The sequence below is a fragment of the Phoenix dactylifera genome, chromosome 13 (genome assembly GCF_009389715.1).
Source record: "Phoenix dactylifera cultivar Barhee BC4 chromosome 13, palm_55x_up_171113_PBpolish2nd_filt_p, whole genome shotgun sequence".
In the NCBI taxonomy this organism is placed as follows: domain Eukaryota; kingdom Viridiplantae; phylum Streptophyta; class Magnoliopsida; order Arecales; family Arecaceae; genus Phoenix; species Phoenix dactylifera.
Window position 1 is genome coordinate 5147766 of NC_052404.1, and position 15682 is coordinate 5163447.

Consider the following 15682-nt stretch of genomic DNA (forward strand, 5'->3'; position numbering starts at 1 on the left):
CCCGTGGGCCCACTCTGTTCTCCAAGCGGCCAAAGTACCGGCACGCGCTCCCCCGATTCCGTCCTTGCTGCTGCTACCGCCTCTGCCTTTTATCGGAACCAGATGCGCCGCTCTGGGCCATTCTCCCCCCTCGAAGCGCCCCCCGGTGACCGTACCCCCGCTGCGGATCTCGTCGTCTTCCATTTCCCTTAGAAGCAAAAGCGAGGCGTGAGCTTTGGAGAAGGAAGAAGGGAGAGAAGGGAATGGGGTGCGCGCAGTCGCGGGTGGACAACGAGGAGGCGGTGACGCGATGCCGGGAGCGGAAGCAGTGGATGAAGGAGGCGGTGACCGCCCGCAACGCCTTCGCTGCAGCCCACTCCGCCTATGCTGTCTCCCTCAAGAACACCGGTGCCGCCCTTAGCGAGTTCGGCCAGGGAGAAGTCGCTGCCATCCATACCTCCACCGCCGCCGCCGGTACTGTCGGCCACCACTCTGCCGCTGCCTCTACCTCCGCCGCTGCCTCCGTCCAGCCCCCTGTGGACACCCTCCCTCCCCCTCCCCCTCCGTTACCGGATTTCTCCCCCTCCCCTCTCCAGCGCTCCATCAGCATGCCTGACATCCCCCCCTCCGAGAAGTTCCCTTCCAAGTTCCCCCCGGAGGCTTCCATCCGCGAGGAGGAGGAGGAGGAGGATGATGACGCCGGTGGCGATGGCGGAGACCTCGAGGACCACCGTCGCCACCGCCGCCCCGCCGCCGCGAGCCCCTCCCCCTCCCCCTCCCCCGCCCCGCCGCCGCCTCCTCATACGCCTCCACCGCCGCCAATGCCGGCGGAGTCCACCTGGGACTACTTCTTTGCCATGGACGAGAACATGCCCGGCCCGTCCCTGGGCCACCCTGAGGAGATCGGGCCGGAAAGAGCGGAGGCCCCGGAGGAAGGCTTAAAAAGATCAGCCCCATCACCCCCGCCCCCCGCCATCGATCACGAGGTGGCCGGTGCTGATGATGACTCTCCGATGACGCCTGAGAAGGTGGTCTTGGAACCCCCATTGCCGCCAAAGCTGGGTAAGAAGCAGAAGCCAGGCGGCACGGTGCACCACCAGCATGCGGCCTCGGCGCCTCCCGTAGATGCCAAGAGGGGAAAAATGGTGGCGTTCGCTGCCCCCAGCATCAATCTACTCCAGGTCCTGACTGACATTGATGACCATTTCCTCAAGGCATCGGAGAGTGCTCACGAGGTGTCGAAGATGCTTGAGGCCACTCGCTTGCATTATCACTCTAATTTCGCTGATAACAGAGGTACGTGTATCTTTTGTTAAATGCTGCTGCTTTCTGAGCTCATTGTATTTTACGTAGCCCATGAACCTTGAAGTTCCATGCCCTGAATCATTTTACTCTTAAAAATAACTTTAAGTAGGATTTTGCTTTACCTCAATCATTTTACTCTCTTCAAAAATTTCAGCCCTCTGTCTAAGCTTGTCTTCCATTAGCTAATGTTATCCAGTGCCATAATAAAAATCATTACTTCGAAAAGCCTACAGTCAGTATAATATTGGGTGCAATTTTTTTTGGGGAAGAGGGGATAAGAAATCAAAATGTAACGACAGTAAGCTTCTGCTGAGTGCCTTGGATTTGTCATTGTATTATAACGGGGTGATGAACAAATTCCCATAAAAGGAAAAGAAAAGTTTAAGAAAAGCTGTATTACACATATGAGAGATTTTCATCTGGTTTCCAAAGATTTGGAGGAGGGAGGGACACAGGAAGAAATTTTTTGAAAGTGGGATGCTCATAGAAGCCAGCAAAAGGAAGGTCTGGGATCAAAATTTTGATGGGACATTGATAAGTGTAGAAAAGTCTTGTTCATCAATGTGTTTTTTTAAGTTTGGAACTTGAGAGGCCCAGGCAATTTCCTAGAGTGGATAATGCTAAAAACAACTTAATGTGTTTAGTATGAGAATACTGAGTACAGTCCAAGCCAAGGAGTTATGGTTATGAGTTCTGTTGAAGTGTATTAATGCTTTTCAGATAACTGATGTTTATTGGAGATTAGTTTATTGGGTTAAGGGTCTAATGGAATTATTTAGATAGATTTTCACAATGGTTTATGGGCATACTACTAGAGTTTGAAAAGATTAGCTTACTTAACGAACCATCAAATTTCAATGACCCTTCTATTTTCTTGGTCTTGAATTTTGAATGTCCTAGAATAGGAGTGATTGGTTAATGAAGGCCACATACAACTAAAAATTGATGCTAAATGATTAAAATTTTGTGACCAGTAGCTGATCTTCTACTAAATATAATGCAAAAGAATTAGAGTGCAGCCACATGCCTCTGGATTTTAAATACTTCTGTGGTAATGTTCAACAATTAATACGAGCTGTCTTTCAGCTTATAGAGTAGACATGGGCATCGACAAGGCAGGGTCGGGTTTAGGTTGGGCATGACTTAGTATCAAGTTTTAAATGTTGGCTGGTTCTGGCCTGATCCATCCTTGGGCTAAGTTTCACTTTGCTGAGCTTGATGCATTTGTAAAGTTTTAAGCACAGGAGTGGCTTGGTCAAATCTAAAAAAACCCAAACTTGATGCAAATCATTTATAGCTAAGGCGCGCACACACACACACACACACACAGAGAGAGAGAGAGAGAGAGAGAGAGAGAGAGAGAGAGAGAGAGAGAGAGTGCAGGCAGCGGTGGCAAAGGTTCTTGCTTGGGTGGTGAGGGATTTGGATATGGTGGGGGCAAGGAAGGTGTTGATAGTGGTGGATTCTAGAAAGAGAGTGAGAAGGAGAGGGATAGAGGGGGCAGGGGAGAGGTTGTAAGAGTTGGAGACATACTCTGGCAATGGTGCTTTGGTGTAACCAGATGTGTTGTGCTCTGATGTTTAAATGCTCCATTATGTAGCAATGAAGCAGGGGTCTAGAGATAGGGGAGGAAAAGGCTTCAGGGGTGGAGAGGAGGAGGATAGGGGGAGATGCCTAGCAATGCTTTGGTGCAGTATAAGAGGAAGGTGATTAAGAGATGATTTCAAGTAGGAAAAGATGGGGGCAGGGAAGAGGTGGAATCAAGCATGTTAGATTTCGTGATTTCATTTAGTTATGTATAATAAAGTATGTAGATAAATTTTTATTGAGTGATAGTTTTGGTCAGGCTAGGTCGAGCCTAGCTAGACTTTTTGTCAGCTTGAACCTACCCCAAAAATTATTTGGGCTTTAGATTCTTTGCTGGGTCTATCCTGTTGGCCAGGAATTCTCTATCCAAGCCTAACCAAAATTAAATCGAGCATGCCGACCACATTTGCACAAGTCTGTAATAGAGTTCCAAATCCTAATGCACCTTTTAGTGGAAAAGCATCTCCAGTAAGATAGGACCTGCATGCTTCAGAGATCACAATCATCCATGCTCCTTCAAGGCCTTTGCTTAAGAGCTTTTATTATTTTATTACTATTGGAGTTACAATTCTTTCTCTTGGGGTGAAGTGCATTATTGGTCCATATGCATTTGTTTGTGATAAGCTTTTCTAATGCCAAGGGGCCCACTTTCTGGAGATAAAGCATGCGCAGTACATATTCTAAATACTAATTTCCATATACTGGAATTTAAACTGAACAACTAACTCATTTCCATGTTCCACGTATCCCTTTTATTTATTTAAACATGTTGTTCTTGCAACTTGCTCTCAAATAAATATTGTCTATATTGTGTTAATTGCTATTTGTGTTTTAATAATAGTTACATGCATCCTTGTTCATAGGACACATTGACCATTCAGCAATAGTCCTGCGAGTCATCACATGGAACAAGTCATTCAAAGGCATACCTCATGGCAATGATGGAAGAGACGATTTTGATAATGATGAATGGGAAACTCATGCCATTGTGTTGGATAAGATGTTAGCATGGGAGAAAAAACTATATGATGAAGTGAAGGTACATCATAGATTTTCATTTAGCTTCATTTATGATCTAATCTCTAACTACCTTTTTGTCATCACTCATTTTTTTTAGTTTAAATTGGCTTGCTGTGTACAGAGGGAAAAACTATATAACCAAAGTTTTAAATACTAATACCGAAACCTGTTTCTTTTTTCCATTGGAACTGCACAGCATTGGTACGAATAGTACACATTGGAATTGAAAACATCAAAAATATGAAAATTGTTGGTATCGACTGGTACGATCAGTGCAATACCGCAGTATGTATTTATATAGATCTAGATGATTGGTACAGCTAGTACATTCCAGTATAGAGGGTCTTGGCACCCCGACACCACCTGTGCCAAGTTTGCTTTGAAATGGTACGATATCAGTACTACCATCCAATTTTGACGGTTTTTGAAACCATGTATATAACTGTTTTGTTCCATCATTTATAAAAAATAAGTAGGCTATAAAGTTTTTAATAAGGCTGCTACTTTATTGGGTTTGGTCCTAACTAGTGTAACTTTCCAAACTGGTTGAAGACTGCCTAGGCCTGGACCAAGCCTTAATTGAATTGCATAACATGGGTTAGGTGTGACTTGGGACATGTTTACAAGGCTTGGATCAACCCCGGCCTATGCTCACCTAATAGAAGGTTCCCTTTTTGGGTTGGGGGGATTGGATAGAGAAAAAGGGACTATGAGGAGGATGGAAATCGGATAATAGGTTCCGATGGTTGGGATTTGTTTATTTGGCAACAGGTGTGGAGTCCATATTTTTAACAGGAGTAGGGGCCGTAAGTGTTGTTGCAAGATGTAGCTTTGTAATGGTTGATAGAGAATCCCTATCTAGGAAGCATAGATACTTCAAATTGCATGCCATGATTATATTTGATATGTATTGGATATGGACACTTGTCAGATACTTCTATGATACATGCCAAATACTTATGTAAGCATTCTCTTGTTCAAATTCTGCAAAGGTTTCATATAATTCTTAGACATGCTTGAGATACTTCTTCTATACCTCCAGAGATTAGGAAGAGCTTTACTTTCTCTATTTTTTGTTTGGGATAAATGTTGACCTTTCAATGAACATTTAATTTCAGAGCTTATGATGTTAGTCCTATTGAAAGCAGTATGGATTATAGTCTATTTATTTTGAATGACGGCTAAATTGAGTGTGTGGAAGTTAATGCTATTCTGTAAAGCATGGACTATGTATTTTGATAAACCATGATGCTTTATAGATGGTTTTTCACAATATATAAAAAAATATTTATTTGTTGATCATATCCTACTTTTTCAAGATTTGCCATATTAACATATTTATATCCCATTCTTATATCCATGCTTCATGGGGACTTAGAGCTCCTTGCCTCCCTGTTTTTCATATCTCTCGACTTTTAGATGCTTTCCAACTGCCTATACACTCCAACACAACACCCAACTAAAGGCTCAAAAAGAAAAAAAAATGAAAGATGGACAGAAGGCAAGCAGAGCAACATACACTTAAGAATAATGAAGCAATGAGAAAATCAGGGCGGACAGGACAGGAGGTAAGAGGAGAGTTGACTGAATAAAGATGAATGTTGCTGGAGAATTAATAGTCTGTTAACTTGCGTACAAATAGTAAGCTCAACGGAATCTTGGGACTGTGCAAAGATGAAGAATCAGAAACAGTAATGGGGGTGAGCAAGCGCTACTTCAGGGAGCTGGTGGATGGTCAATTAGTTTTTGTAACAGTGGATCATGAACATGGAGCTTTTGAGGATATAAAAAATATGTTGTTGTTGACTATTCATGTGTTTTAATGCTCCTGAATCAATAACCCATGTTGTAGACCCTTGACTAGTAAATCAATAGGTACTCGAGGGGGCCAGAGTGACAAAAGGAGATGGTGAAGAGAAGCTTTTACCAAGTTGTCTTCTAAACAATGGATGGAGTTTTCTATCAATGTCTCTTGACTGGAAGATAATGTCCTTTGATGATTCATAATTTTTAGGTCTGGAAATACTGGACATCTGCTGTTGAACTGCATATCAACAAGGCTTGCTGCTTGATTAACCATGCCAGGTTACATTGCAGGTCCCTGCAAATTTCCATCATGTGATTCAATGTCATTCTAGTTTTAGCATTGAGACCAAGTATCCTATGATTTTCCATCTAGAATTATTACTTTACATTACTTTTTCTTTAATTTTCATGTGAATTTGCTTGCTAAATTGCTTGCAATCTGCTTTTTCAAACTACATTAAGTTTGACTCACTTTAACAACAAACAATTACCTTGCAAAATTCTGTTTCACTTCTTTTGCTCCAGTCTTCACTTTTCCTTTCATCAATTTCTTGTCAAAAATGTTAGTTTCAAACCATCATTTGTCGATTAGTTTATGTTGATGAAGCCTCATATTGCCATCAAGGAGAGATTGTTGACAGCAATCATGGTATAAATTGTACATGCATATATTTTTATTTATATGATGGATTTAGCCCACTTGTATCTACCAACAGCCAAATATATAAGATACTTATTTCTATATGGCAACTGCTCTTGTAGGATTCGTTGTAGCATCCTCTCCTAGTTGAGGTTATCTTGGCCAAATATTTAAGGCTGGTTTTTGGAGGTTTCATTGATGTTGGTATGAAGTCACAGAATCAGTTATAAACATTCCTGCTTTGATGAATTATATCTTCACCCATAAAGCTTACAGCAGTTGCATGAAATGCTTGATGATCAATAGGGATATGCCACATTTGCATGCATTTTGCATGCACGTGTGATTTAGACAAATTGCCAAAGCGGCCGAGAAATGATGGGATTGACAGAAACTAGGCTGGGCTCGACAACAGATGGCCAAATAGAATTATAATTCAGTTTTTATGTCGGACATTACAAAAATACCACTAATAAGAAAGGATGTCCTTTAGGGTTATTGAAACCTTGTAATTCAACTCCACCATCATCTTAACCTACGTGCAATTTGAGTTGCAATTAAGATGAGCTGCATCTGGATGAGTTCGCTTGTTTTGGATGGTGAATAGGAGGAGAGAATTGTCGAGGAAGTAGGGTGGCAAGGTTAGGTTGATTCATAATACAACAAGATTGGGATGGGGACATTGGAATTTAGATGTACTAGGTAGATGACGACGTGGAGTTGGGGAAATCAGATTGGTGAGGTCTGGGTGGAGATATCAAAAAACAAAGGAGACAATGATGCGGGGTCATGGGGAAGTTGGCAAGGATTAGGACCTAGAAAGGTGAGGTGGGCGACAGTGACAGCGGAGGTCAGGCTGGGCAAAGAAGGCCAGATGGGTGAGGGTGATGTGGTGGAAGTTTGGATGGGGCGAGGAGCTGGCAAGGTATGGAAGGGGCGGTGATGAGGTGGAAGTTGCCTGGGGTAAGGAAGGCGAGGTGGGAGAGGGTGTTGTGGTGGAATGTCGAGTGAGGCCGGGTGAGAAGTTGGTGAGTTGGGCAATTGTGATGGGGCGGAGGTCGGGAAAGTCAAAGAAAGCAAGGTTTGAGAGGGTTTGATGGTGGAGATTGGACATGGTGGGGTGGTGAGGTGGGCAAGGGTGGTAGAGCTGAGATTGGGCAGGCTGGGGAAGGTGATGTGGGAGGGTGAGGGCAATGGCGATGCCAATGTAGGGGGATCGAGCAGCGGAGCATGCGATTAGGGCTGCAACTTGGGAGAAGAAAGGTGTAGGGTAGAGATATATGCCTGCTCAAGAGGTTACAACTTGTCCTATGTTTGATCAGGCTGCAAGTTGAGCTGCACTTTTTTTGGCCCGAGCTACAATTGGACGCCTGGACCACATCTTACTTGCAGCATACAGTTGAGCATGCAGTTCTAAAATATTTGAACTGGACTTTGCATGCTGCTCAACCTGCAGGTGGGTTGCAAGGGTCCAAACAGCCCCTTAGTTTTGAATCAGTTTAGTTTTTTTATTAGAGTTGGAGCACGCCTGTTATTTTGGTATTATTCAGCGACTTGAGGGGTGTAGGTTGTGTCCGAATTTGACTAGGACAAGAAAGTCCTCTAGTCTAATTGAATAGGACAAAAGATGCCATAGAGTCTTTTCCTTATATAATCAGGAATGGGTCTTGGGTGTAGGTTATACAAAGGTCCCAATACTGTACGCTAAACAAAATTTATCTTTATCAATAAAATATTTGTATTCTTTTGTTTTGTCTTGTCAGTCAAGAGACAAAAAGATCTCTTGGTCCATGAGCTTTGAGGAAATCAGGTTATCTCTTTGCATTTCTTTTCAAGAGAAGAGGATGCTGATTGTCCTCTATTCTTCCCCTGTATTGCTGTGTAAGTTTGTGTGCACGTGCATTTGTACTTTCACCAATATTGTTAGAAATCCTAGACTGAGGTATAACTGTCCATTGGTGCTTACATGGCCTATTTCATGTTTATTATTCTAGTATATGAAAAATTAGTTCATCAAATAGGATAATGCTCCTTGATTTCATTTACATTTTCTGTAATGTGTGGCAAGATTTTTAAATTATTAAAAAACTTTCCACAGCTTCAAAATACACTGCCTTGTAGGTGTTTGTGTGTAACTAAATACCCTTATAAATGATTGTAATTCTTGTTCATATAATTCTTTTTCATTTGTCAAATGGCTTATTTGAGCCTTAACTTACCTCGCACTGCACCTATAACATAGTTTGGAGCCATATTTCAACAAGCTCATATTAATGTAAGTGTACGCGTAATATAGAGAGTCACATGCTTTATGCCTTAATTTATATTTTTGATGCATTCACATCAGGCTTTGATGATGTCAGTAACTAATGGAAGTTACCAAATGGATCTTTTAGCTATCATTGTATACTGAGTGTGGACATGGGTTAGCCTGATATGTTGTTGTACACATCAATCTTGTTACAGATATTAGAACATGATGATATTGAACTAAACCTAGCTATTTTTTCATATAAATTTCCTTACAAACATTTGTATGAAAATCAAGTCCTAGAAAAGACACAGCTAAATCATTAGCCTTGCTTGTTTTCACATGTCTTTATTTTTTATTTTAGTTTTTTAAATATTGAAGAAAACTACATGAGGTATAGGCCTTATTAACATCTTGCCCTAGTGGGAGTCTCAGCATCTTGCCCTAATGGGAGTCTCAGCATCAGTTGTGCCCCACCTTTTTAAATATTTCCCCCTATTTGACAATTAAGGAGAAATGATGGTATTGTTAAGAATTTGTTCTAGTGAGTTATGAGTTTTACTTTCAATGTCTATTTTTTGAATGGTAAGTGATTTCCTCTTGGCACTTTATATAAGTGTTCAGTTCCTTTAACATTCCAGGTATTTGGTTCTTTATAAGATGCAACTCTACTAGACAATCATGGTGTCATCTTTCAATTTTGACATTTGAATTTATGGAAGGTTTCTTGCCTAACATCACCTCAATAAGGCTCAGGTGATTTCGTAAGTTATGAATGTGGTAACTAACATAGTTAAACAAAATGTCCATGCACGCATTGGTATGTAACTATTCACAGATAAGTGACATACAATTGTGTTGTTATTTCTGATTGGTTAAAGGTTGCTACAAAGAATGGTTTATGTCATGTTGACATGTCAGCAATATCATGACCCAAGGTAACATTACCGTTGGCAAATGGGATTTTACAGGCCTGACTAGTGTTGCTTCCTATTATTCAAAGTATGGTGCTTTTTAAAAAGGTGGATTGTCTCATAGACTTGCCATTTCGCCAGAGTGTAATATTAAATTTGTGAACAAGTACAGAAACATTGTAATGCTATATAACAATTGCTGCTGGGTATGACCTTGGTCTTATGATTGATACATGTAAATTAATAGTGGATCTCTATTTGAGCATGCCCTTGTAGTATATTCATTTGCATTTGTAGATGATCCACCTTTTGTGATGTATGTATGTATGTATGTATGAAACAGACTAGTTTGAGCGTGACATGATCCAAGGCCAACTTAAAAAGGAAATTTTGTTTGGTTTTGACACAAACCGACTGAAACTAATTGAAATGAGCTTTTGTTGCTGTTTGGGCTGGCAGATTAGTTTTAGCGTGAAATGATCCAAAGCCAACTAAAAAAGAAAATTTTGTTAGTTTCGACAGAAACTGACTGAAACTAATTGAAATGAGCTTTTGTTGCTGTTTGGGGGTTGATAGGGGACTTTTTCTTGTTCTACAGAATCTTGGAGACAACATGGGACCGTTAGTGACACCTCATATCCCCCCTTGTTTCCTTTTGAAAGCTGGGCCTGTTCCCACTCCAAAAGCAAGTCACTCAAGAGTTGACACCCCTTCTCTTGTGATGCCTCTCCCTGCGATGATCTAAAGGGGAAGTCAGCCAAAATACCACTGAATTTGACATGAATTGATGCTTAAAAAAAATCAAGATTTGAAGCGTTAAAGATATTTACTCTCTTTATCTTTTAGCAAACTTGCTAAATAAGTAAATTTGCTTAAAGCAAGCATGATCTGTGGGATCTTTCTTGCTTTCAATTTTTAATTAGTGTACACAAGAAATGTGATTTTAGCTGGATTGTTGCATTCCTGTAGTATGTTTGATGCACATGGTGTCAATAAGGTTTCACACCTAACTACATAATTATGATCTTGATTATCTCAAAATAAAAAAATTGCCACAATTTCTTCTATTTTTTGACTTAATATTCTTGTTTTTGGAGTTTCGTCGACTTTGGTGATTGAAATTCTGAAATTTGGGTTGAAAATTGCTGAAACAAACCTTTATCTAGGAGGACATAAATCATTCTTTGATAGTGCAAATATGTTTGTTAATTGGGTGGCAAGAAATTCTTATTTATGTCACTTGGCTTAGTTGGAAAGGGGTGGCCTAGTGCACGAGGTTCCCACTACTGCAAGATCTAGGGAGGGTCAGATGTTAACCATGCATGCAGATAGGTTGTTTTCATGTTTTGAATCTGTGACACCCAAGTCACAATGGAGAAAGTGTACCATTGTGCCAAGGTTGACCCTTTTTTTGTTAGTTGTAAAGCCAATCATAGATGCTACAGACTTGTTTCTACTAGCCTTCAGAATGTATATCTTTTATCTTATAATTGTTCCAACCATGTTAATGTGGAGTGCCATCTTCTTGGTCCCTATTTTTAACTATTATTACAACTTTCATCAAAATCTGAATCTAATGGTAAATTAATTCCTGAAAGGCAGGCAGGCGAGCTTATGAAAATTGAGTATCAGAGGAAGGTTGCTTTGCTTAATAGGCAAAAGAAACGTGGTGCTGGTACCGAAGCACTAGAAAGAACTAAAGCAGCTGTAAGCCATTTGCATACGAGATATATTGTTGACATGCAGTCAATGGATTCAACAGTCTCAGAAGTTGAACGTCTGCGAGATGAACAGCTGTACCCAAAATTAGTGGAACTTGCTGATGGGTAAGTCATGTTGAAGTTTAGGTCCAGAATTTGCTTATTTTTGCATTTTTTAAGCAGTTTTTTTTTTCAAAATTATGTTTTTAGTTTCTTTATTTAAGTGATTTTTTTAGCCTTTTAGTTAAACCTTTTGTCCTCATTTTGCTTTGTATAGTATAGTTAATCTTCTACATTTGTTTTCTCCAATTGCATCTCACGATCTCCTAAAGTCTATCCCTTTTTCAATAGCCACTTCTTCCCTAAATTGCTTCCATCTTGAACCTTACGGTTCAAATCCCAAATTAGTTCCTTTGACCTCTGATTTTTTTAATCATCATATCTAGTTTCGAGGAAGCCAACCAATAATCCATTTCCATCTTAAATGCGCTCCAGATCTGTGGAAATATATCTTTCTGTCAAACTAGTATTACATCTTTCTCACTTGGTTCAATGCTTAGCGCTTAAATCTTTCCTCTATGAATGATACTCCTGTATTTCATTTATCTCTAACTGCGTAATACATCTCATCTTATTTCTCGCTGTTTACTCCACCATGTGTTAGCACAATTTTATATCCATGTGCTTTTGCTTGCACTATAATCATTCTAGTTCGTTTGAATTCCATGATCTTGTGAGAAGCTTGAAAATTCAGCACAGTTTAATCGTGTCAACCCATGTCAAGTGAGCTGTTTGAAGTTGCAGCAAACAACCAACAAGCATGCATGGATAGGGAACATCGAACACCAACCTGCTAGTGGATCTGCTTAAATCTTCAACAAGATGAGTTGATTGACATAGAATGATGACCTCATCTGAACCCCACTTAACCTAGCACATTGTTCCTACTATAAGGAACTCATTTTCCAGTAAGACTTACATATGTCAAACTTGACAATTAACACATTTGATCAATCTTTGTTATACCAACAGTATGTATCCTGTCTCTATGCTGCCACAAGCCAGCATGGTACACTTTCCAGTTTCCATGTGTTACCTTAACAAGGCATAGACTTGCATGAAAAAATACACCTGCCAAAAGATCTACAATTGGCACAGATGGAAATAGTGTTGCTGATCTCTAGCCAACCGCAACTATAGCTGCCCCTGTTACTCTAAGATTTGCAATTCCAACCTCTCTGTTCCTTGCACATTTTATTTCATGAAAACAGATGCATATGACTGGACCTTTATCTTCTTTCTGAATGCCGTATATTCAAAGCAACTTGCAATCCAACTGCATAAATAATTGGCCCATCATATTATTTAGTTTGTAGGCATTCGCTTTAGATAAGATGCTTTTATTTACCTTGCAAGTGAGTATAATATCATACACTTATTATCTTTCTTTAACCAGGATGGCCAAAATGTGGGAAGCCATGTATGTGCATCATGACAACCAGCTGAAGATTGTACTAAACCTAAAAATCCTTGACATCACAAATGTTCCCAAAGAAACAAGTGAACATCATTATAAACGCACACTTCAGCTGTTCGAAATTGTGAAAGAGTGGCATTCACAGTTCGATAAACTTGTGAGTCATCAGAAAGATTACATCCGAGCTCTTAATAATTGGCTGAAATTAAACATTATCCCCATTGAAAGCAGCTTGAAGGAGAGAGTGTCATCTCCACCAAGGCCACGTCAACCCCCTATCCAGGCCCTCCTGCTTGCATGGCATGACCATCTTGAGAAGATTCCAGATGAGCTGGCTAAGAGCGCTATTCTTAGCTTTTCAGCGGTCATCAACACAATTGTGATACTTCAACAGGAGGAGTTGAAACAGAAAGAGAAATGCGATGAGACCCGTAAGGAATATCTGAAGAAGGCACGGGCATTTGAGGATTGGTACAGCAAGTATTCACAGAGGAGGGCAACAGCATTATCTGAGGAGGCTGTGCAAGAGGATAGTGAGGCAGCTTCTCAAAAGGACCCTGTTGCAGAAAGGAAGTTTGCAGTAGAGTCTGTAAAGAGTCGGCTGGATGAGGAGGAGGACAACCACAGGAAGTTGTGCAAACAGGTGAGGGAGAAATCATTCGGAAGTCTCAAGACACATCTGCCAGAGCTCTTCCGGGCTATGTCTGACTTTGCTTATGCTTCTTCTGACATGTATATGAAGTTGAAGTCGATCTCTCAAGGGCAGAATCCAGTCACTAACTAGCTCAAAGAACTCGCATGTATAGGTCTAATATGCACCTTGGTCTTTCCTTTTAGTTTTTGGTTTATTTGTTCTGTTGTTAAGTTTTCAAGTGTTGTACTTAGGCAAGAGGAAGTTCTGGCTTTTAAAATATCTTTTCTAATGTTAGATATTTATTTTCATATTTATTAAATTATGCAGGAATATGGCATCAAATCACCACTTTTCCTCTCAGCAATTTGCATGAGAAACCCACAGAAAACTGTGGTATCTGTTTAATGAGGAAGCGTTAGCCTTAGCATTTGTTTCTAGTCATTGATTGTAACAGATGGAAACTGAATGCATTTTTCTTTTACGATTGTACTTGGAAGAATGATGATAGACTGATATTGGCAGGTTTTCTGAATGCCAGTTTAGGTCCCTATTCTTTCAAAGACCAACATCAGTGCAAAGTTGTGGGGGATGGGAAATTTTATAGTTTGCAGGGAAAGTAAAATTGCCACAATCTGTACTCATGCCAGTAATTATTTTTTGGAGATCTGGATGTCCGAAGGGTGTAATGAATATGATGGAGCAACTGAAAAATCAAGGACATTCGTTTGGCAAGCTGAATGAAACTTGCAGTCAGACGAACGAAGTTGCCATGGAACTGCAGTAGGGTCAGACCTGTGTTCATCATGATTAGCTTCGGGCTTGACACCCAGGCATAATCCACTCAAGTGATCTAAGTCAGTTATGGCCTCCTTTTGGGGTCAAATCCAGGCAAGATATTTTGGATAAAGGTTTCCGCCTTAAGGTTTTTGAACATTCATTTGGTATACATGTATGAATCATGGGACTAAATTAAGAGCAAGGATAATTTGATCGATACGCATGATCCTGTAACTAAATAATTTCTGGAAATGTTAAAATCAGGTTTGGTTTGCAATAAAGCAATTATGGAGCCAGTTACTGTTTCTTGCTGAAGATATGATAGTACTAAGTGGCTAATAACAACCATATGGTATCAGGATGTTTCAGTTTACCAAGCTGGTAAAGTTCAGAGCTGCTATAAGTTTAATTCCCTTGCTCATTGCCTATTGACCTCTTCCATCAAAAGAACAAGAAATAAGGCAACCATGCAGTGGTCCAACAAAATAGAACATGTGGGTTTTTCTGGGTAGAAATTATTTAGTGGGAGCAAGAGGAGTGAAGGGAAGATATAGAAGGAAGAAATGAAAAAAAGTAGCATCTGTAAGAATTATTGACCTTTGGTAAGCTGGGCACGGTTGATTATAACTGATTACAACTAACAAAATTACAAAGCATAAGATGAAAAGATTAGAAGTAATAACAATAGAATTTATAGATATTACTAATAGGTGCTGAGTTGAGATAGCTTATCCCAACTAGTTGTAACCAACAAAACTAGAATATTTAGATCCTTACAGTGAAATGAAGGGCTCTCAGAGCAACTGACATACATCCAAACATGCATTGTATAAAAATCAAGTCTAAAATTTACAAAATAACCTTTTTGTTATCTTAAAAATGATAAATAACTAAAAGACATAAATAGAAAAGTTATATGGTTGTTATAGAGTTAAGGTGTGTAATCAGTGTCTTAGAACTGGAACTATTTTTCTAGATATAGATAATATAGCAATTCACGATCCCAAATACCACGAGCCTTTCACCAATGGTGTTTCTCTATATGTATATATCAAGAAATGAAGGATGAACCATTTACAGAAACAATAAAAAAGACTTGTGAGACCAATAGCTTTCAAATGCATCACTTAGAAAAAAAGCATTCAAATGCAACAAAATTGACATAAAAAAATAGAGTCTGAAAGTCCTTATGATACATGAATGCTCTTGTAAATTCTGATATTGTGATTATTAGTTTCTAGTTTGTTCCCTTTACATTGGGCTCGTTTGGTTCGCAGGAAAACGAGGGGGGAAAGTGTGGTCAACGGGAAAGTAATGAAATGCCTCTTGTTTGGTTGGAGTTTTCAAAGGAGAGAGATGGGAAAGTTGTATTCCCATGGGAATATGATTCCCACATTTCATGGGAAAGTCTTTCCCATGAGAAACATGGGAAAGTTACTTTCCCATGAGGTGGGAATCACTCCTTTTTTATTTTTTCCCAAAAAGACCCTTCAGCATTAAAGAAGCATTAAAGAGGCATTAAAGACCTAATTTTTATTAAGGGCATAATAGGAATTATACATAACTTTCCTAGGAAAGTGGATGGTCAACCA

At 39.9% G+C, this 15682-nt stretch overlaps 1 protein-coding gene across 1 annotated transcript; it reads left to right on the top strand.

Moving 5' to 3' along the window:
* Positions 1 to 76: 76 nt before the first annotated feature.
* On the top strand, positions 77 to 13658 carry LOC103714416 (protein ROLLING AND ERECT LEAF 2-like). The gene is made up of 4 exons (XM_008801652.4): positions 77 to 1275; positions 3735 to 3910; positions 11105 to 11328; positions 12659 to 13658. The coding sequence occupies exons 1-4, from the start codon at positions 243 to 245 to the stop codon at positions 13461 to 13463; spliced, it is 2238 nt and encodes a 745-aa protein (XP_008799874.2). The 5' UTR covers positions 77 to 242; the 3' UTR covers positions 13464 to 13658.
* Positions 13659 to 15682: the final 2024 nt, after the last annotated feature.

Excerpts from the sequence above, each read along its gene's own strand:
- LOC103714416 (XM_008801652.4), top strand. The coding sequence starts at position 243 with ATGGGGTGCGCGCAGTCGCGGGTGGACAACGAGGAGGCGGTGACGCGA. Across the intron at positions 1,276-3,734 it reads TAATTTCGCTGATAACAGAG|GACACATTGACCATTCAGCA; the intron begins GTACGTGTATCT and ends CCTTGTTCATAG. Across the intron at positions 3,911-11,104 it reads AACTATATGATGAAGTGAAG|GCAGGCGAGCTTATGAAAAT; the intron begins GTACATCATAGA and ends CCTGAAAGGCAG.